This window comes from Mobula hypostoma, chromosome 25 (genome assembly GCF_963921235.1).
Source record: "Mobula hypostoma chromosome 25, sMobHyp1.1, whole genome shotgun sequence".
Lineage (NCBI taxonomy): Eukaryota > Metazoa > Chordata > Chondrichthyes > Myliobatiformes > Myliobatidae > Mobula > Mobula hypostoma.
In genome coordinates, this window is record NC_086121.1 from 21,942,380 (window position 1) to 21,966,602 (window position 24,223).

The following is a 24,223-nucleotide window of genomic DNA, read 5'->3' on the forward strand; positions in this document are numbered from 1 at the left end:
TGGAGCTTACTTCGATCCTGTGCAGTAGCACACCACTGCCCTGCGCCCCCCCCAACACCCCAGACTGTAATACAACCAGTTAGAAGGCCCTCCAAGGTACATCTGTAGAAATTTGAGTGCTTTTGGTGACATATCAAATCTTCTCAAACTCCTAATGAAATATAGCTGCTTCATTTTCAAGAAGGCACAGAAATTGTTCACTCTCTCCACCTCCGATCTCTCTACGAGGATTGGTTTGTGTTCCCTCATCTTACCCTTTCTGAAGTTCACAATCAGCCTTCTGGTCTCACGGACGTTGAGTGCAAGGTTGTTGTTGTGACAACACTCAACTATCTGCTTCAAAACATTTCAAACAAAGGGGTGCATTCACCTTGAAATTTGGTTCCCTGTTGACAACAGAATTATTGTCTATTTATAACTGCAGTTCCTTGAGGGAGTGGCGCTTCCCATGACCCACCCAACATGATTGGTAGAATTCTCCAATGTCTCTATCAGTTTGGGCCACAAGTGTTAATCTTCGCCCACCTTGGAATTGAGATATGGCTCATAGCCTGCCCAAGGCTATCAGAAGTCCCACCAATGGAATCATAGTGCCCCAACCACTGACGCTTTCGTGCACCATCCAAGTACTCCCCAGCTACCCCCACCTTTTGGAACACTTAATTTCTACACCTCCCAAGCCTCTCAGACACCCCTACACCCGCCATCAAGTGCTACTTGCCAAAGCGGAGCACACAGTGTTCCTCTGGATAAGGGACTTTGAAAAGTATCACACAAAATTTACAACTGCAAAACTCAGATGCTGTGTGGCTACGTGACTGATCTCGGTATGTCGATCATTTACAGAAACCACAGGTTTGCCTACAAAAGGTGATAAGAATAATTTTCTATACAGGTAGGCATCGCTTAACGTCCGCCATACGTTCTGTGAAATCGGATGTTATATGATTTGGACGTTGCGTGAACACCATATTATATACTTAGCAAACCTATATGGAGTACTGTAGTGTACCTGTATTGACTAAATAGCCAAGAACTTAGACTAAAACTGTATACTGTACAATAGGGGTTGCCAACCTGTTGATCGCGATCGACCGGTCGATCTTTCAGACTTTCCCAGTAGATTCCGAAGAAAAATCAAAAATAAATACACAAATACTGTTGTAATGTGAGCATTATAAAAGTAAGTAATACTAATTAGGATAATGGTAATACAGCAATATTTTCACTAAAAAGCTGTTTGTAAAGAGAGATTGTTCGGGTTGCGGGGGTTTAGTTCCATTCTTTCTGCCCCGTGCACATGTGTGTAGTTCCCCCACCAAGCACCGCATTTTCAGCGTAGCCTGTGCTGCAAAGTGACCAATCAGATTAGGGATAAGAGTACAGACTGTCGCAAACACCAATATACGGCAGTGTCCCCAACCTCCGGGCCGCGAAGCAGGCAGGGGTGCAGCGGTAGTCGGGATGCACACAGCACATTTTTAAGAAAAAAAGCCAAAATAAACAAACTAATTAATTAGGTGCTGCCCGGCACGTAAATGTCAGCTCAGATCAGAGGTGACACAATAGGCAATCGCTTGTGATATTCTGATAGCATAGCGGAGGCTCCACGAAAGGCGGCAAAAACATACAAATTCCATCCAGAATGGGAAGAGGAATTTCTATTTACCTTGGTGAAAGACAAGTGTGTATGTATGTTGTGCCACCAAACACAAGCACTGACTAAAAGAGGGAATCTGGAGCAGCACCGCAACACCAACCACAAGGAATTTAAAGACACCTACCCCCCAAAGAGCGCAATTCGTGCCTGGAAAGTTGAGCTGAAATTGGGGTTGAAGGCCCAGCAATCGTTTTCCACAAAACATGATGCTCAAAATAAGGCTGCTATTGAAGCATCATTTCGTGTAAGTCACCTTTTGGCTGAACACAAGAAGCCTTTTACAGATGGCGATTTATTACTGCAGAGACTGTTTTTAATGACTTTAAAAACAAAAACGGCATCACAACCTGCATACGTAATATACTGTTTGGCCCTGCAACAGTGACAAGGAACGTGGAGTCACCGTCAGAGGATGTGAATATTTTTCACTACAGTTCGATGAATCCCTGGATGTAATGCAAACAGCTCAGCTTGTTGTATTTGTCAGAATGGCTTTCCAGGATCTTACAACAAAGGAGGACTTCCTCACTCTTTTGCAATTAAAGGAAAGAACGAGAGGTGAGGATATTTACAATGAGTTTAAAAAAATATGTCCCTGAAAATGACATCCCCATTCATAAACTGGTGGCAAGATTACTACTGATGGGGCCCCAGCAATGCGCGGTGTGTGCATTAGTTTTATAGTCATAGTCATACTTTATTGACCCCGGGGGAAGTTGGTTTCCGTTACAATTGCTCCATAAATAATAAATAGTAATATGTAAATTATGCCAGTGCCTACTTCGGGTCAACTTATCTATGTGAAGTTGCATTTTCACAGATGAAAATTATTAAATCTAAGTACAGGAGCTGATTTACTGACAGACACCTCACTAGGGTTGCCAACTTTCTCACTCCCAAATAACGGACAAAAGTAGCAGTCAAATCCCAGGATATTTGTGTTTACCCTGAGAAAGACTACCATGACCATGAAGCCTTGCGCAGGCACCTGTGTGCGCATGCGCGTACGTGCCGATTTCTTCTCCTTACCCCACCAATCGGTTTTGGCTTAATTTTCATTATTTCTACTTTATATAGGCTGTGTATTTGTCATATCATTCCTGCTTTTACTATATGTTAGTGTTATTTTAGGTTTTATGTGTTATTTGGTATGATTTGGTAGGCTTTATTTGGGTCTGGGAACGCTCAAAATTTTTTTCCATATAAATTAATGGTAATTGCTTCTTCGGTGTAAAGCATTTCGGCACGTAAGGTTTCATAGGAACGTTCTACCTTAGCAGGGGGAATACGGGACAGTTGGCAACCCTACACCTCACAGACTGTCTCAGACTGGCTGTCTGTAGTTATGAGCCAAATTTCAGAGAACTAGCAGAAAGTATTCAGTCCCAGTCATCACACTGAGTGCAACAGTCAATTTTTATTCATTTATTTTTCGTGTTGAAATCAAATTAAATAATGAAACTTAGAATTAAAGGTGTGAAGTATTGTAATATTCTTGAAGAAAGACAGCTAGCTATGGCCTGTTTGATATACTAGTTACAGTGTTTTCTTGTTCAAATTAATTTGGAAGTTTGACAGAAGTATTTTGTGTAATTCAAATACAATTTGCCCAAATAAAAGGCCTCAAATTGGAACTACAATCTGAGCTGTTTTTTCTCTAAATGATTTAGTAGGTAGATCTTGCCTTTCACTGAGGTCGAGGTAGGGGATCTTGGGCTTAAAAAGGTTGGTGACCACTACTGTACACTATAATACATACATACACTATAATTTTTTTATTTCATTTTAACCTTTTTAATTTTTTTCACTTTTTAAACTTTTATGTAAACACTTTCTTAGCCTATATCACACACAATTTATCAAAGATGATCAGGTTGATTCAACATCATCTCAACCACCTCACAGTGTTCCACTGGGAGAGTTTCAGGTCGAATAACCTGCGTTTGAAAATCATGATGCACTTCACGGTAATATTTTCGAAAGAAAATTAAACAGAGAGATAACACTACTACACTCAAGTGACGCGTGATACACGAGATTGGTTACATCCGCCATGTCACGTTCTCCGATCGGGACTACAGACGTAGTTCGAATGGACGTTAAGTGGCGCACACCTGTATATCTTAATAATCAGTCTCTGGGAGATGGATCCTGAGATCAGGGAAACTGTCCAGGGTTTATTGTGGATCGGTTTTTGTTTGGTGGTTGATGTTGTAGGGTGGGGGCCATTGGTACATGTTTTTCTGTTTTGTATCTTAAGTCATGCTCTCCTGCATGTTTCAGTGAACAAGTCTGTTATGTTGCTGCCTCCAACACACACACACGTGCTAACGCAGCTGAGAATTAAAAACTAAATAAAAACACACAGTGGAATGCATTGTTTGCGTTAACAACCAACACGATCCAAGGATAAGTTTCTCGAGGACAACTCGGGATGGCTCAACCCACAAGGATCACATCCCTCGAATGAGAGACCAGTTCCGGAATCAATCTGTGAAATTTCTCTGCAGCCCCTCTCTACTCTTAGATTAGGAGAGCTGACTGAACACAATATTCTTGCATTTCAGCAGGGCTCTATAAAACTACGTCTTTTTTTTACTCTTGTACTCGTTTTCCTCATGTTAGAAATACCAACGCAGCGAAATACAAACAGAGCATGTGGAAACACTCAGTAAATCAGGCATTTGTTAAAAAGAGAAATGGTCAATGTTTCAGGTGCAGAACAATTTTTCATCAGAACAATTTTTTTTACTATCAGCATACCATTAGCCTTCCTAGTTGTTTGCAGTACCCCTTATTTTAACTTGCAGCATTTCATGTCCAAGGACACCCAGGTCCCTCCGAACACCAACACCTTTCAACATCCCAATGTTTAACAAAAGAAAACATTTTCCCACTTTCCTGACCAATGTCACATCAAGCACATCTACATGAAGTGTTGCTGTGGAAAAGTAGCATCCATCATCAAAGATCCTCACAACTCTTTTCACACTGCTGCCATCAGGTAGACGGTACAGGTGCCTCAGGACTCACACCACCAGGTTCAAGAGCAGTTACTACCCCACAGCCATCAGGCTTTTGAACAAAAGGGGATAACTAATCTCATTCTATTTTTTGTGTTCCCATAGCCAATGATCTCACTTTAAGGACTCTTTATCTTGTTATCTCATGTTCTCATTATTTATTACTATTTATTTACATCCGCATTTAAAAAGTTTGTTGTTTATTGATCCTGTTTACAGTTACCATTCTTTAGATTTGTAAGTAAGCTTGCAGGGAAAAAAGAATCTCAGGGTTGTATGTACTCTGATAATAAAATTTTATTTTGAACTTTGAACTTATGTAAAGGAGCTTGCAAATTTCTATTCTGTAGCCCATCTTGATGGCTTACTTGGGCAGTATATATCCCTGTGAAACCTTTCTGTGTCCTCTTCACATGCTACACCATGACAAATGAGAATCTACCACATCCCGTGCCCTTATCAATAACATTGGTGCAGATTATGAACAGCTAGGGCCCCAGCACCATCTGGTACGTCCCACATATTCCTATCTCAATTCATACCAAATATTACTGCCAACCCCTTGTACTCTAAATTGTTTATTAAACATATCGGGCATGTGGCTGAAGGTGATATGAAAATCCAATTATACTGAACTTCCACTGGATTCCCTTTCTATTGATTCCACTAAGTACAATGGCAAAAAAAAACTAAGATTTGTCAAACTTTCTCTTTTCATAAATCCTTACTGACTCTGCCCAATCACATTATTATTTGTGCCCAAATACCACTTCTTTAGTAATAGATTGAAACACTTTCCAAACCACTGACATCAGATGTTTTTTTTCTTTTTCTCCCTTTTTTAAAATGGGGTTGAATTTGCAACCTTCCAATGTATGGGAACCATTCCGTATGGTGGAATTTTATAATAGTTAGTGACTCCATTAGCACCATAACTTAGATAGGGAATTTATTATCCTTCAGTCCCATTAATTTCACCAATGCTCATTTCTTTCAGCTCCTTACTCTAGACCAGGGGTTCCCAACCTTTTTTATGGCAGGGACCAATACCATTAAGCAAGAGTTTTGGTTGTGGACCTCAAGTTGGGAACCCCAGTCTAGACCCATTTTGCACTACTTCAGGTGGTCTTGAGATTCATTGTAGAAAGACAAAGTATCTCCTACCACACCATGTTTTCCCAATATAACTTATTCTGTTTCGTTTGTAAATGACCCAAATTTTCTTTTATTTTAAAACATATCTGTAGAAGTTTTTACTGTCATTTACGTTTATATTTCTTACCAGGTTATTCTTGTATACAACTTTCCCATACCCTGATAGAGCTTTGCTGAATTCTGGTATACCTAGTCTTCAGGCCAACTCCTTGGACAACATTAAGCAAAAAACAAACAACTTGAAGACTGAGCAGCATCAGAAGGGAGAAAGGAAATATTGACTTTTCACGCCAAAACGCTACATCAGGACCACTTTGCTCATTGGGCTTTTATTTTTCTTTTAAAAAAGGAAAACATGTTTTCTCATAAACTATGCCAAACATTGGTCAATCCTAATTCACAATCACACGTATTTATGTGGTTGGTTGTCTGTTGTAACCAAGAGCGGCAGGAGACCTGTGTGGGAGAGCTTTTAAAGTGGAAAAGCTGCTGCACTGAGACAGTTCCACTCTCTTGACCTTGAAAGTCCAGGTTCAGTGGTATGAGTCATCATCACAAACTGGGGTCTTCCTTGGATGCAGTGAATGACCATGACTTCACCTGTGCCTTGCCGCGCCCTTCACTCCTCCACGAAGCATTGCAGAACTGCCTTTCTGGCCGTTGGATCTCGTTGATCTCGTCCGCCCAGTCCACTGGAGCTGATTTCACATAGTAGGACAGGCATGTCCCTGTCTCACCAGGGTTCGGGGCCTGCCAGCTACCTTCACCTGGTTTAACCCAGGTCTGTCAAAGCACCATACCGGGGCATGGCTGTTGTCACTTGCAAATAGCTGAGCCACAGGTGGGAGCTGAGTATTGGGTGGGTACCAAAGGTGAGTGAGCTGCCCAGGAATGGACATGACAAGCCCCTTCACCAGCAGTGCTACCCTCTCCCTAGACATCCCATTTATGTAATGCTCCAATTTATTACAAGTCTCACCTGTGTTACGTACCCCGTAACTGGGTTGCCAAACCAGCAGAAATGGACCACTCGTTGGAGTCTGGATTACTGGGAACTAATAAAGTTGTATTAAAGAAATAAGTAACACAGTACTCTAATCGTAAGGATATAAATGCAACAGGTTAGCAATGATAAAACACACATGTACACAGAACTAGGGTAATAGGAATCAACCAAGCTCTATCGCAGTCTAGGGGGTAAAATGATCAGTCTCAAGTGATGCAGAGTTCAGTTCAGCTTAGTACAGTTCAGAGGTGGGGAGAGGGGGGAGAGGGGGGAGGGGGGAGAGGGGGAGAGGGAGGGGGGAGGGGGGAGGGGGGAGGGGGGAGAGAGAGGGGGGAGAGGGGGGAGAGGGGGGGAGAGGGGGAGAGAGGGGGAGAGAGGGGGAGAGAGGGGGGAGAGGGGGGAGGGGGGGAGGGGGGAGGGGGGGAGGGGGGAGAGGGGGGAGAAGGGGGAGAAGGGGGAGAAGGGGGAGAAGGGGGGAGAGAGGGGGAGAGAGGGGGAGAGAGGGGGAGAGAGGGGGAGAGAGGGGGGAGGGGGGAGAGGGGGAGAGGGGGGAGAGGGGGGAGAGGGGGGAGAGGGGGGAGAGAGGGGGAGAGAGGGGGAGAGAGGGGGAGAGAGGGGGAGAGAGGGGGAGAGAGGGGGAGAGAGGGGGAGGAGGGGGTAGAGGGGAGAGGAGGGGGTAGAGGGGAGAGAGAGAGAGGAGAGAGATTCAGGCAGAGCTTTGATGTTCACAGGTGGATTCGGGCAGACCCTTTTACGTCTTCTATCCTGCTGTGGTCACCGAATGTGACCCCTCCGTTCCGAATACGACCGTTCTTCCGCGGTGAACCCGGCACCCAGACAAGGGCGGACACACACTCCAGGTTCCTACTGATCGTACCTTTACACCCTGTGAGCCTATGGTCGGTTCCCACGAACCAGACGTCCAAACTCCCACCACTTGTGGGGGCACACCGCTCTTTCCAGGGGTCTCGTTATCTCGTGATCTCATGGTGTCTCGTGCCTTAGTGAACCTGTTCTTTTTATCCTGCTGGGGTATCGCCTGTCCATCAAACTTCAAACAGTTCAGGTTCAAAGCAACCAGTCTGTCAATATTCTGAATTGTGTCTCTTTTCGTTATCTCTCTTTCCTCTCTCATTAACATTTTGAACGTTTCTCCATTGTCTCCCTTATCTCTCTCTCTCTCATTAGCATCAATCGTCTGATAACTTGGTTTGTCGTCACACCTGACACATATACTTGCTTAGGACTATGGCTCTGCTTTCAGACTGAACTGAATTATATGTAGTCTCTACATAAAATTTTAAGATAGAGGGGAAACTTGTACTACATTTGAATATAAAGTTTTGAATGTTGATTTATGGACTTTAATCATTGCACAGAAAATCCTGAAACAGGGCAAGTCTCCAGTTTGAATTGGGAAGCAGTTTTGAATCTGCAACATTTCTTTCTCAAAAAAAACAAGTCCTAAGCTGTGTACCTACAACCAGTTAGGTGTCAATACCATCATACACATGAAGTTCCAGTTCAACAGATTTGATACATTGTTAACGAGATGGTGTATGTCTTACAAATCAACCGCTCTAGCGATGTACTTTGAGCAATGGCATGGATGAAATCCCTTACCTAAATCGCGGATAATTTCTTTAACCATAAATGTAAGCATTCCGCGACTGTGCTCAGGATGGAGAAAAGCCAAGAATTCGTCCTCATTCAGGAGCTGATTTGCAGGATGCTCGTCAGCTTGAAACCAACGATCTTTTAGATTATCCAGAACTTCCTGAGCTGAAATCAACAAAAGTATATTTTACTACATTGTCGCTTTTTTAAAAAGAACACTTCTCTAGGCAGGGGAAAAGGATATTTTACTGATCAAAGTAGCAATTTCAAGATTATATTTTTGCCGCAAGAATCATTTCCCACCAAACAAATTCTGGGCTGTTTACCCATTATCATCAGAGATCTACAAAAAAGTAGAACACACTTACCTTGTGTGGTTCCCCGACATGAGCTAGATGAACAAACAAGGCTCCATATATCACAGCATAAAATACCGAGCAAATGCTTGTCAGTAGCTTGTCTAGTGACTAACCTGCATCATTAGCTCAGTCAAGGGTTTTAAAATATCTGTCCTTGGCCTTCTCCATTTCTCTGGAGACACCAAATACAAAGTGTAAGATCACTATCTCATATTTTCATTCACTTCATTAAATTAGGACAGAGAGCTGGAAATAAAAACCTGCCCTTAAGTGTTAAGTCCAAACACAGATACTAAAATTGAAATTTCCACCAATCTTTCAGGGTTCCAAGACATTCTTTCCGTTAATAGTATCCAGAAAGAAATCTAAAAGTCCTTAGCTTGTCGCTCACATTAAGAATTCCCGTACTGGGAGTACTTGGTGTTCAGAAATTACACAACTCATTCAGAAAAAAAAGTGATCTCTAGAGTATTGCCTCAACTGGCAGTGGAGCCAATAAGAAACGAGTTAAATGTGGATCACCTGTTCTGACTTCAACTATTTATTTCTAACTATTCAGCAACACAAACTGCACACTGATATCACTGTAAAAGAACAATAACCTTCTGTCAGAAACATTCCTCGCGTTGAGGTGTCTGCCCAGATTGTCAGCACACTTATCGCCCAAATTCTCTTATCATAGTTAATGATTTGGCTTTGAACAATCATGTTTTTAAATCTCTTCTTTTCTGACTAGAAACCAGTTTCAAACGCCTGTCTTTCAGAAAAAATAAAGCCCAAACCGAGGGAAAAAGCTATCGGTCCATCACACCTCAGTTCTTCATTCATTGTCTTGCGTAATATTTTTCTTTCAAGTACATCAGATTTTAACTCAAATTCTTACTAATTACCACTAAGGACCTCAACGTGCATGCTAATGTCCAATTCATGTCCAGCTAGATGCAGGAAATCAGGCTGGAGAAATACAGTTATGGCATCTGATGAGAGTTAGCACCGAGAAAACAAACAGATCTGAAATGCCAGTTCCTATGCTCTCCACAGACCATTAGAATCATTTTCTGTTTCCAGCAGTTTGCTTTCGAACTAGTCATTAACTAAGCAGCAACCAACAATGCTTTAAAATGGGAAAAGCCTACTAATATTAACTTTCCTAGAGAAAAAGAATCCAAATGGTCAGCTGTAAACCATAGCTCAATGCGTCTGTATGTTGGACATTAGCTGGCAGGCTGCTGCCAATGAATCTTATGCTACGACTTCAAAGAAAGCCTTTTATGTCAATACATAAACAGAAAATCTTCTGCCACCTCTGGCTCAGTGTCTATTTCTTTGGCCAGAAGGCTTCACTCCAAACTGCTGGCGAGTGGCAGATGCCTGGAAGGCACTGTCTGGTATGATGGCAGAGGCAAACACATAAGAAGCTCTTAAAAGACGTTTAGATAGGCACATGAATATGAGGAAGATGGAGGAATATGGACGTGGTGTAGGTGGAAGAGATCGACTTTTGGGGGAACACACATAAAAGTTGCTGGTGAACGCAGCAGGCCATGCAGCATCTTTAGGAAGAGGTACAGATGACGTTTTGGGCCAAGACCCTTCGTCAGAACTAACTGAAAGAAGAGATAGTAAGAAAGTTAAATATGCAGAAATGAGTTTGGTGGGGTAGGAGCAAGCTGAGACAATGGGTCTACCTGGACAGGCAGGTTTGTGGATCTTGGGTAGGAGGTAGAAATCGGAAGTGCCAGGTGTGGGAACTATAAGGTTGGTAGCAGTGGATGGGAGATCCTCTGAGCGGATAAAGTCGGTGATGATGTGGGAGACAATGGCCTGGTGCTCCTTAGTGGGGTCACGATCGAGGGGTAAATAAGAGGAGGTATCCGCGAGTTGTCGCTGTGCCTCGGCAAGGTAGAGGTCAGTGCGCCAGACTACAACAGCACCCCCTTTATCGGCAGGTTTTATAGTAAGGCTAGGATTAGTGCAGAGGGAGTGGAGAGCAGAGTGTTCAGAAGGAGTGAGGTTGGAAATGGGAACATTACTCTTACTATCTCTTCTTTCAGTTAGTCCTGATGAAGGGTCTCGGCCCAAAATGTCAACTGTACCTCTTCCTAGAGATGCTGCCTGGCCTGCTGCGTTCACCAGCAACTTTTATGTGTTACTTGAAATTCCAGCATCTGCAGATTTCCTCGTGTTTGAACTTTTGGGGGTTTTTGATTTACCTTTTTTGCTGGTTTGGCACAACATTATGAGCTGACGGTCTTGCTCCTGCTCTTGTGCTGTATTGTTCTATGTTCCTACATCAGTCTACTCTATTACTGATCCACCTCCCCTTGACCAGTTACCCAAAGAAACTTCTTGATCAAGGGTCTTCAACCTTTCTTTCCTTATAGATGTAGGTACATTGGGAAAATCAGGTTGGAAATGAATCTCAAGAGAGCGAGTTTGCTGAATGCCGATCAGATGCTTTTTAGAGCAGTTTGTCATCGAGCCTACTAGGGGACCAGCTATACTGCATTGGGTTTTATGTAATGAACCGGAGGTGATTAGGGAGCTTAAGGTAAATGAACCCTTAGGAGGCAGTGATCACAAAATGATTGAATTCAAATTGAAATTAGATAAGGAGAAAGTGAAGTTTGACGTAGCAGTATTTCAGTGGAGTAAAGGAAATTACAGTGGTACGAAAGAGGAGTTGGCCAAAGTAAATTGGAAGGAGCTGCTGGCAGGGATGACAGCAGAGCAGCAATGGTGTGAGTTTCTAGGAAAAATGAGGAAGGTGCAGGATAGATGTATTCCAAGAACAAAGAAATACTCAAATGGCAAAATATTACAATCGCGGCTGACAAGGGAAGTCAAAGCTAATATAAAAGCAAAGAAAGGGCATACAACAAAGCAAAAAATTAGTGGGAAGACAGAGAATTGGAAAGCTTTTAAAACCCTACAGAGAGCAACTAAAGTAATTATTACGAGGGAAAAGATGAAATATGAAAGCAAGCTGGCAAGCAATGTCAGAGTGGATAGTAAAAGCTTTTTCAAGTATGTAAAAATAAAAGAGGGATGAGAGTGGATATAGGACCGCTAGAAAATGAGGCTGGAGAAGTAACAAAGGGGGCCAAGGAGATGGCAGATGAACTAAATGAGTATTTTGCATCAATCTTCACTGTGGAAAACACTAGCAGTGTGCCAGGTGTTGAAGGAAGAGAAGTGAGTGCACTTCATATTACTAGAGAGAAGGTACTCAAAAAGCTGAAAGACCTAAGGGTACGTAAGTCACCTGGGCCAGATGAATTGCATCTTAAGCTTCTGAAAGAGGTAGTGGTAGAGATTGTGGAGGCATTAGTAATGATCTTCCAAAACTCACTGGACTCTGGCATGGTGGGAGAGGACTGGAAGATCGCAAATGTCACTCCACTCTTTAAGAAAGGAGGAAGGCAGCAGTAAGGAAATTATAGACCAATTAGCCTGACCTCAGTGGTTGGGAAGATGTTGGAGTCAATTGTTAAGGATGAGGTTATGGAGTACTTGGTGACACAGGACAAGATAGGATAAAGTCAGCATGGTTTCCTTCATCTTGCCTGACAAACCTGTTGGAATTCTTTGAGGAGATCACACGCAGGATAGATAAAGGGGATGCAGTGTTTGTTGTATATTTGGACTTTCAGAAGGCCCTTGATAAGATGCCAAACATGAGGCTGCTTTCTAAGTTAAGAGCCCATGGCATTGCAGGAAAGTTACTGGCATGGTTAGAGCACTGGCTGATTGGTAGGAGGCAGTGAGTGGGAATAAAAGGATCCTTTTCTGGTTGGCTGGTGGTGTTCTGCAGGGGTCGTTCTGGGGACCACTTCTTTTTATGCTGTATATCAATGATTTAAATGATGGGATAGATGGCTTTGTTGCCAAGTTTGCAGATGATACGAAGATTGGTGGTGGAGCAGGTAGTGTTGAGGAAACAGATAGGATGCAGAAGGACTTAGACAGATTAGGAGAATGGGAAAGAGAGTGGCAAATGAAGTACAATGTTGGAAAATGAATGGTCATGCACTTCGGTAGAAGAAATAAATGTGTAGACTATTTTCTAAATGGGGAGAAACTCTAAAAAACTGAAATATAAAGGGATTTGGGAGTCCTTGTGCAGAACACCCTTAAAGTTAACTTGCAGGCTGAGTTGGTGGTGAGGAAGGCAAGTGCAATGTTAGTATTCATTTCACGAGGTCTAGAATACAAGAGCAGGGATGTGATGCTGAGGCTTTATAAAGCACTGGCAAAGCCTCACCTTGAGTATTGCGAACAGTTTTGGGCTCCTCATCTAAGAAAAGATGTGCTGCGTCAGAGAGTGCTTAGAGGAGGTTCACAAGGACGATTCTGGGAATGAAAGGGTTATCATACAAGGAACATTTGATGGCTCTGGGTCCGTACTCACTGGAATTTAGAAGGATGAGGGGGGACCTCATTGAAACCTTTCGAATGTTGAAAGACCTAGAGAGTAGAATGTGGAAAGGATGTTTTCCATGGTGGGAGTGTCCAGGATTTAAAAGGTATCCAAGGGCATGATTCCTCCACAAACACACACAAAGGGTGGTAGTTATGCCAGAGGAAATGGCAGAGGCAGGTGCAATTACAATTCTTAAAAAGACATTTGGACAGTGACATGGATAGGAGAGGATTATAGGGATAGAGGCCAAAAGGGACGAGCTCAGGTAGGCAACTTGTTTGGTTGGCATGGATGAATTGGGCTGAAAAGCGTACTTCTGTGCTGTATAACAATTAGATTCAAACCTGCAGCAAATCACTCTAACCAACAGTCTATTTTCAGTGCTAGCTTTACAAAAAGTAAAGCAGCGAATGATACCGCTGGCTTTGTTAGTGGGTTAAGCATTATAAGAAAAAGGAGAATTTGCTGGTCAATCAGACACTTAAAACTTACTGTTTTGCTATTCGAAAGGATTATGACTGATCCATTCTAGGCCTCAGCACCACTCTCCCAGTCGGACCCCATAACCTTCATCTCCTCATAGATCAAGTGTCTATCAACTTTGTCGATGTCCACTGTTCTGGCCTAACTGCTCCCTCGGGTCCATCTGCCTCACTCAGTAGAGTGAGCATTGTATGCCTTACTGCCACTTAACTGCCCGCTACCTCCTGCCTCGTGCACAGCTTAACCTCCTCAAACTAGTTCCTTCCAAGATCTCGGGTAAGGATAGGAGCTCAGCTTTATTTGTCACATGTATATTGAAACACAGAGTGAAATGCGTTGTTTGTGTCACCATTTTGCAATGTGCTGGGGGCAGCCCTCCAGAGTCGCTGAGCTTCCAGTACACCCACAACTTGTGAACCTAACATGTACTTCTTTTAGGAATACTGGAGGAAATCAGCACCCGGAGGAAAGGCAAGTGGTTAAGCAGAGAACCAACACATTACAAACAATTTTCCGATTGCAGGCACTGTAAAGCATTCTGCTAAGTGCTATGAGACCCAAGAATCGCCAAGAGACATGCTGCGAAGTATGTGGCAAGCGACTCCCCCTCTGCAAATTCCACATTATCCGAGACTTTTACAGATGAACGCTTCACAATCTGGTTCAATACCTGGGTAGCTGGTGCACAGTCCTGCACTCTGAGTCAGCGGTCTCATCACCTACTTGCCTCACAGTAGATAAATGAGCCTGGGTACTTCATGATTATCCAAGAGACTCTGCAGAGATTGCAAATCAAGATGCTGGGTTCCTTTGCAACACTAGCTCATTTCTGAATGCCACGACTGAATTTTCCTCCCACACCACCTGTGCCAGTGCATTTCACACCTTGACCTCTCCTCTCCATTGGCTAAGAACAAGAGACATGGAATAAAGATTTCCCTCCAACCCGTCTGACCATATGGCTCTCATTTCCATCATAGGTCAAATGTCTGTCAACTTTGTCAATCTCCACTATTCTGATCAATCTACTCTGTCAAGTCCATCTGCTTCACTCAGAGTGAGCATTGTATGCCTTACTTCCTCTAGCAGTTCTCCCTCTACCTTTGTGTTTCCACTTTACCCTAAGAATTAAAGCTCTCCTCTCCATGAGATCAACTCTGGCAAGTCTACACTGTCCCTTCTGCAAAGCTTTCAGACACACTTCCAGAACTGGACAAGTAATCCAGCAGAGGCCAAATGAGTATTTGATGAAGGTTCACATCTTCCTTGCTGTTGTACTCTGCCTCAGTTTATAAAGCCCAGGATTCCACATGCTTTTCTTTAGCAACTACTTTCGATTTGATCTGCTCTTTCAAAATGTACCACAAGACCATAAAATATAGGAGCAGAATTAGTCCATTTGCTCCATCAAGTCTGATCTGCCATTTCATCATGGCTGATCCAATTTTCCCCTCAGCCCCAATCTACCGCCTTCTCCCCATATCCCTTCATGCACTGAAAAATCAAGAATCCATCAACCTGTCTTAAATAAACATAAAGACTTGGCCTCCACAGCTGCCTGTGGCAAAGAATGTCACAAATTCACCACTCTCTGGCTAAAGAAATTCCTCCTCATCTCCTTTCTAAAAGGCTGCCTCTCTATTGAGGCCGTGTCCTCTGGTCTTAGACTTTCCCACCATAGGAAACACCTTCTCCACATCCACTATCAAGGCCTTTCAACATTCTAAAGGTTTGAATGAGGTCACTCCTCATTCTTCTGAATTCTGGTGAATACGGGCCCAGAGCATCAGATGCTCTTCATATGACAAACCCTACGTACCTGCTCTTAAAACCCATGCCCTCTAGTTTATATTGTCCATCCCATTCTTCTTACATAAATACTTCACATCTCAGGATTAAATTCCATTTAGCCATTCTGCCAGCCTACATGCCCTTGATGGTTATAGTTCACTCAAGTTCTTTGTCAAATTAAAGACCTGCTTGCTACAACTTATAATATGCCAGTTTGATATTTAGTCTGGGACAAGTCTGAGCACCAATCAATATTTTGTTATAACTGCTACCAACATTTTTTTTTGATCCAAATCCCCACCCACAGACCTCTCAGTGGATTTGAGGGTGCTCAAGGACAAAATGAATGAATAGTTAGTGGATAAATTAAAAGGGGATTGGAATACTGGCCTCCTAATTCAGGAGGGTGGGAGAACAAGTGGGGAGGAGATGCGGCGCATCTGTTGCAGGTACCTTGGATGGACAACATTTAAGGCACCACATCTCAGGAAGGACACGGTGCTGATTCACCAGAACAACGTCAAGCCACTATCCATAAAATGTGATATTCAGGCCTTTGAGCACCAATTTGCTGGCAAAAGCGAAATTAAGGATTTCAGTGCAGAAAGAATCACAATGGCACAGAATGATTACACTGCACTTTATGCTCGGAGATTGGGTTAAATGGAATACATGGGGTGAAGCACGTTCTAGTTTGTGTAAAGGGCAAGTAAATGGAACAGAATTTATTTTCAGTTTTCTGACATTTAACCCTTTTATTGGTAAATTAACTTACCTGAAAATTTCCCCAAACGTAAATACACAATCTCTACTCAGCTTTAACATATTAAAGTTTTTCCACTATTCTAACAAGTTCTGACAGACCTGACTTTTAAGATTGGAGGCAATGCTGATAACATCAGTGTGTGTGTATATATGTAAATGTACAGTTGTCTTTCATGAGGGGGCGTTGCAACAATTGAATTTCATGTACTTGCATAGAGAGAGAAAAAGAAATATGATTCTACCCAGGCTCATGCAGATAAAGGCAGCAAAGGAGTGGAAAGGCTGGCTGATCCCAGTTTTTTTTTGCAAACTCAGTTCTCCAAAAGGGGAAAGAGAAGGAGCTTGAAGATGGTGGAAAACTTTGTAGTATGAGGATGAGTCATTGATGGTAGGATACCCAGCCCCTGCCCTGAATTTACAACCACGTAGCTATAGAGATAAGAGCCTGCAGATGCTGGAAATTGGGGCAAAACAGAAACCTCTGGAAGAACTCAGCACATCAAGCAGCATCGGTCAAGACCCTGCATCAGGACTGAGAGGGTAGAGGGAAGAGCCAGTATATAACAATGAGCAGTTGAGACAGAGGTTGGTTGGTTAAAGGTGGAGCTAGATTGGGGGTTGCAGGGGGGGGGGAATGATGGGCAGATGGAGCCATGTTGGCGAGGGGATTAGGAAAGGTGAAGCAAGGAAGAAGAAACACAGGTAAATAGTTATGTGGATGATGGGCAGACGGAAGCAAGTAGAGGAAGGATGAAAAAGGCAAACAAAATGAGAGATCCAGACTAGACTGGCATAAAGGAGAAAGGAACATAGGGTTACCTGAGATCGGAAAATTCAATGTTCCTAGCATTGGGCTGTACGTTACCAAGTGCAATACAAGGTGGCAGTGCAGAAGGCCGAGGACAGGGAGGTCGGTGTGGGAATGGGAAGGGGAGTTGAAATGTCATGTAACCAGAAGCTCAAGATGGCCACTGCAGGCAGACAGCAGGTGCTCTGCAAAATAGTTGCCTTTTGGTCAATGGTGACAACCAGGATGCTGGTGATAGGTAACCTGATGATAATTACACCCCACGACATCAAGAAGTGGTTATTTTTCACTCTTGTAACACTTGTGGTGAAAATATTAATTGGACACTTAGCAGATCAATGCCTGAACGTTGCTTGAAACTTGGTGCGAGCAGGCACGGACTGCTTCAATTCCTGGAGTTATAAACTGCAATTGAACATTTAGAAATCGTCTGCACAATCTTCAAACAGCAGTGCCTCAAGAAGGTGGCATCCATCATTAAGGACCCTCACAATCTGGGACATGCACTCTTCTCATTTCCACCATTGGCAAAGGAAGTACAGGAGCCTGAAGACACACACTGAAAATTTTAGGAACAGCTCCTTTCCCTCCGGCATCAGATTTGTGAACAGCCCATAAACACAACTTCGTTATTCCTCTTTTGCACTATTTACTATAACCTACAATAGTTTTGATATCTTGCTTTGTAGTGCTGCCGCAAAGCAACTCATTTCAAATCAAACGTCAATGATAACAAACATGATTCCGACTCACTTTGGACCATTTGATGGGGGGATGGTCACTGGTGAAGATGATTGGTCCTAGGAACGGATGAATTACTTTCTTTATGTGAGGTATAACTCCAGCTGATACGGTTCATTCCCTTTCTTGCCCACTGAATTCAGTTTTACAGGGTCTGTAATGCCACCTTCAATTCACAGGCTGCTTTGATGTGAATAGCAATCACGCTCATCTCATTTCTTGAAATGGCTTCCTACTTACTAGGGTCAGAACACGAAATCAACGGCACAAACACACACAACAGGACATCAGCAGGAACAAGGCATGGGAAGCATGGGACGGTGACCTGCACACAAGTACTTACTCTCTTCATCAATCTTCAGCTCTTCGTTGTTCTTGATTTTCTCTGCCACTTCTTTCTCATTAAATCCCTTGCTTGTTAGAAACTTGATTCGATATTCATCCCAGGATACCTGACCTACAGAGAGATGGTACATTATGTCTTTTTTAAAACAACACATACATACAGTTTTAGGAAAACAAATTAAACAGGGTGTAACCAAAGGAAGGAAATCTAGAGCAGACCCAGAGATGGATGTGCTCTTGCACAGAGACGACCTGCAATGTCTTAATCCTCTTCCCAGTGGTGTCAGCTTCTCTGTGAACTCCTTTCCGGTGTTTTTTACAGAAATAGTTTTAATTAATTACATGCCTCTGTTTGTCAATGGTAGAGGGATTGGATGCTTGTGGAAGGGGTACCAATCAAGTGGACTGTGCTGTACCGGATGGTGTCGAGCTTCCTGAGTGTTGATGGAGCTGCACTCATCCCGGCGAGTGGCGAGTATTCCATTACACTCCTGACCCGAGCCTTGTAGATGGTGGACAGGCTTTGGGGAGCCAGGAGGTGAGTAATACACTGCAGGATTCCTAGCCTTTGACCTGCTCTGGTAGCCACGGTGTTTATATGTCTAGACCAGTACAGTTTCCTGTCAAGGGTAATCCCCAGGATGTTGATAGTCGGGGATCCAGTGATGGTGATGCGATGGAATGTAAAAGGACGATGGTTATATCCTCTCTTGTGGCACTTGCATGATTCAAATGTTATTTGCCACTTGAAACATTGAGACTGCTGAATGAAAGTTTCCAATGAATTTTGTTTTGTTCAAAATAGAAGTTTTTCTAAAGATTACTGTCAAACAATGAGCAATCAGAAATGAGTCAACCCAGCCAAACTTTAAAATAAAGTTGCAAGTTTTAATTTTTGGGATATAGGCAAGGGTAGCACATACTGCCCATCCGTACTGCCTTCAAAAAGGTGATGAGCATCTGCCTTGCACTGCACTTATTCTCCTAAACTTGCCATCACATTGACACTGGAGTGGGAGTTCCAAGATTTAGACTGTTGTTAGAATTAAAGCAATTTCCAAATCAGTATGGCTGCACCTTGGAGATGTCCACATCTGCCTACTGCCTTTGTCCTCCTTGGTGATTTGGGCTTGGAAGGTGCAGCTGGTATGCACTGGTAGTGATGGGATTAATGTTTAAGGAAATGAATGGGTGCTAATCAAGCAAGCTGCTTTGCCTCTGGTGGTGTTGAATTCCTTGTGAACAAGGGAATTAACCAATGATGTGTGAGGACTGGGGTGAAAGGTCTTGGACAACCAGGGTGCCACTTATTATTATTGAGACGCAGCACGGAAAACACCCTTCTGGCCCTCTGAGCCGTGCCACCCAGCAATCTCCCCAATGACCAATTAACCCACCAACCAGCACACCTTTGGACAGGAGGAAACTGGAGCACCAAGAGGAAACCCACGCATCACAGACAGAATGCACAAACTCCTTACAGGCAGTGGTGGGGATCGATTCCAGGTCGCTGGTACTGTAAAGGGCTGTGCCAGCCACTACACTACCGTGTCACCCTGCTTCATAGTCCTGCTGATGATCTCTTCCATCAGTTTGCTGATTATACAGAACAGGTTGATTTAGCCAGTTTGTCTTGGTTTTGTGAAGACATATTTCAGTAAAGTTCCCCATTGTCAAATGGATGCCAATGTTGTAAACGTATTAGAACAGCTTGGCTAAAGAAACAACTAGCTCTGGACTGTTGATTTTCAGTACTACAGTTGGGATGCTGTCTCATTCTATAGTCAGTGGTTTTTTGCTTATTTCACAATATCACAAGAAATGACTTGGCTAGTAATAAGAATGATAGAGACAATGGTACTTCAGGAGAATTGTTACTAAAGCCAAATAAATTCTTAGAAGTTTCCTTGAAATTCAAGTAAAAGCCAGCAATATTTCTTCCCAACCCTGAAATTCTAATACATTAAGAGGAAATTAGACACTGGAGAGCATTCATATAGAACAGTACAGCATAGAAAAATGCTTTTGGGCTCACAATGTTATCCTGAACTAATTAAACTGGTAATTAAACACCTAACTAAACTAATCCCTTTTACCTACAGAATGACCATATCCCTCCATTCATGTGCCTATCTTAGAAACTCTTAAACAACTATCATATTTGCCTCACCTACCAACCCTGGCAGTGAATTCCAGGCACCCATCATTCTTAAAAAAAAAACTCGCTTCCTTCACCTTAAATGTATACCCATTGGTATTAGATGTTTTGATCTTGGGAGAAAAGATACTGACTGCCTTATCTATTCTTCTCATAATCTTATAAACTTCTATCAGGTTTCCCCTCTGGCTTTGCCGCTCCAGAGAAAACAACACAAGTATGTACACCTCTTCTTAGAGCACATGCCCTGTAATCCAGGCAACACCTTGGCAGATCTCTTTTGCACGCTCTCCACAGCCTTCCTATAATTGGGTGATCAAAAATAAATGCATTAATCCAGATGTGGCCTCACCACAGTTTTATAAAGATGCAAGGCATCTTCCTGACTCTTGAACTCAGTGCCCTAATAAAGACAAACCTTCTTTCATCATCATCAGGTGCCATTCCCAGATTGAGCTTTGGCTGCCATGGCCCACACACTCATGTTTCGGGTCAAGTGGATCAATTCATTGGTATTCATTTCCAGTTCTCTGGCTGCTGTCTCCAACATCATTTGTCTTTGCCTTCCTCTTACTTTCTTCCCTTCAATCTTTCCCATAATTACCGTGCATTCTAACTCCTCTTTCCTGATCACATGTCACGTTGCCTTTTCGTGCTCTCATACATTATTTCTCTTTTTGTACTTGTTCTGTTCATGACGTCCCCGTTAGATATTCGTTTCGTCCATATTGCATCCTCCTCAAAAAACCACATCTCTGTTGGTTCAGTTCGGTTCCTCATGTTACTAGGTATTGTCCAACATTCTGAATCATATAACATAACTGGATAAACATAACATTTCAGTACTCTGAGGCGGGTTGTCATGCCTAGTTTAGTGTTGGTCATTATACTATTCATTCTCGTAAAGGTGTCTTTTGCCATCCCTATTCTTCTTTGTCCATGTCGCACCTGCCATCTGATGTCACCCAGCTTCCTAAGTAGCAAAGGTTCTGTATTTGTTTTATGTTTTCCCCATTTATTCTCAGCCTGCAGATAGGATTCTCCTTCTTTTTGGATATCACCATACATTCTGTCTTTTTGCAATTGATAGATAGACCCATTTTTGCACTTTCTTCAACAACTATATCAATTAAGCTTTGTAGTTCTTCCTCCGTACTTGCACTTAGCACAGTGTCATCTGCATATCTGAAATTATTGATGTTCTTACCGCCAACTTTGATTCCCAAGATGTCTCTTTTTTTTGTAATATTGTTTCACTGTACAATTAAACAAATCGGGGTGAAAACACACCCTTTGTCTTAACGCCTCTCTTGATTTTCGTAAACTGACTCACTTCTCCATCTATTCTTACAGCGGCAGTTTGTTCCCAGTACAGATTTCTGATAAGGCGGAGGTCTTTTGAATCTAGATCTAGAATTTCCTGTAATATTTCAAATAACTTATTATGCTTCACTTTATCAAATGCTTTTGTGTAGTCGATAAAACAAACAAATCTTTTTGCATTTGAATAGCTCGTTCTGATAGTATCCTTAACTTCAATATCGCATTTCTTGTGCCTTTGCCTTTCACAAACCCACATTGTTCTTTACCTGTTTCAGCTAGTATCTTACTTTTAGCTCGTCATCAAAATTCTTAGAAGTATCTTGGTGATATGACTCATCAAACTTATGACCCTAAGTAATTCACATTCTATTGCTCCAGGTTTCTTCGGAAGAGTGATAAATACTGTTTTTTTTTCATCTCCTCTGGTATTATTCCAGCCTCATAAATGTCATAAAAACCTTTTTACCACCCTAATAACCTGTGCTGCCACTTTCACAGGAACTATGAACTTGGAAGCCAAAGATGTACTAACTGCAAGGGTCCTGCCTTTAATTATATATTGTCCCTTTATATTTGCTTCTCTCAATGTGCATCTCCTCTCACTTTGCTGGATTAAACTCTACCTGCCATTTCTCTGTCCATATCTGCAACTAACTTAAATCCTGCAATCTTCTACACTATCCACACCCCAATATTATTATCGCCTGTGAACGTACTATGCCACTGATCCAAATCTGCGAAAGGACACTGGCTGTACATCTCCCCCACAATTCCACACATACACACAAGAATTGGACAAGAAACCTTTTCCCCATATGTGCTACTAAGGGAGGAATTCTCACTTGTAGGTGAATACAGACTGACTATTTGACTTGGACAGGCTCAATTCTAAATTTTATGCAAACAGTAAGAATTTGGGTGGCCAATATTCAACGCCCATCCCTAATTGGCCTGGTGAAAGTATAGGTGTAATACTTTCATGACCTCTTATGGTCAGGTCCTTCAGGACACAACCAGTTGTACTACAGATCCAGTCAAGGTAAAGAACATATCAAACCAAGAATACATCAGGCAGCATCTATGGAGAGGAATAAACAGTCAACGTTTTGGGCCGAGACCCTTAATGAGCCCTGATGAAGGGTCTTGGTCCAAAATGTCAACTGATCCGCCTGACCCGCCAAGTTCTTCCAGCATCTTGTGTGTGTTAATCTGGATTTCTAGTAGCCGCAAAATCTCGTGTCCAAGAATACTTCACACTCTCTCTACTTTCTGTCTTTCGCCCAATATGGAGGCAGATGGAGTTGGAGGAAGATGGATTATTCAGCTAAAAAGAAGGATAAGTGACAACCATGAGGTTTCCTTGGATTAATTAGCCTGAAGCCTTCAGGTTTAGTGCAGCTTAGAGTAGATGCTGCAGACTCCTTAGATCACTCCCTCTTCTGGATCACATAATATGGGCTGGGTCAACCTGCCGGCAGGAGATAATAATCAGCAGAGGAGATGAAAGAATCTGGGGGCTTTGCTCAAAAATAGTATTCTGTGAGATTGACAGCATTCAACTGAGAAATGTACCGGTTTTATTAAAGTACTATTTTAAATAAATACCAGAAACTACATACATAACAAGGCAGGTTCAGGAGGAATGAAATGATCTCAGAACACTAGGACCAACTAGACCTCAAAGCCAGGAAATAAACAAAACATAAATGTGAATATGAAATAAATTAGTATCTGACTTAAGTAATACTGCAAGTAACCGGTTAACATTAAAAAAATGAAATACAGCTGGAAGGGCAGACATTTATTGTTGAATGTCCCAGCTGTACAACAAAGGATGAGTTGTAGCTTTATGGATAAACAGCTTACTAATCTGAAACGATCACAATGGATTGGATAATGGGGTACTTACACCAAAGTAATAGCATTTAAAAGCAAGAACTTTGAAAAATGTATACAAGTAGTCAGACAATTAATTTCTTTTGTTCCTCTCTGCACGTTGTGACACATCCAGCAAGAACTTTGCCATTTCTTTAGCATTTCTCTGTTTTTTTGCTAGCTCGACACTCAACCCAGCACTGATGGAAAGTGTGGAAGGGGCCGGCTGGATTCAAACCTGGGACCAGTCGGCTTGAAGTTCAATGCTGACACCACTGGCCAGCTTAAAGACAATCCATTAAAATTGAAGGCAAAAAAAAGCACGAAGGATGTTAAGAAATTGTTGACAGAGACCAGAAATGAAATTGATTCTAACTAAAATCAAAAAGTTTAAGAGGAACAAAACTTAATTGAATCAGAATAGAATATTGAAATGCAAAGTCTATCAAAAGTTCACAATGTAGCCAAAATTATATTTTAAAGATAAGCATGCTGCCAATGCCAGCTCAAGCAACAAATACAAGCCAAGCATGAGAGATGAACTTGTAAAGAATGCAACATTCATAAAGCTATCACTTAGAGAGGAAAATGGACTCAAATTTCTCCCAATTCCATTGAACAAGTTTGGTATAATTGAGAACGCAAGCAGATCTGTTTTAGTCAGCTTCTGGAGAAAAGTACACATTTCTGG

General features: G+C 42.3%; 1 protein-coding gene across 1 annotated transcript in view; it reads right to left on the reverse strand.

Moving 5' to 3' along the window:
* sdf4 (stromal cell derived factor 4) overlaps positions 1 to 24,223 on the reverse strand; it is a 91,552-nt gene that overhangs the window by 7,811 nt on the left and 59,518 nt on the right. The window contains exons 3-4 of the mRNA XM_063032991.1: positions 18,175 to 18,288; positions 8,468 to 8,626 (exon numbers count right to left, since the gene is read on the reverse strand). Coding sequence (XP_062889061.1) covers positions 8,468 to 8,626; positions 18,175 to 18,288 — 273 coding nt within the window. The remainder of the gene's footprint in view (positions 1 to 8,467; positions 8,627 to 18,174; positions 18,289 to 24,223) is intronic.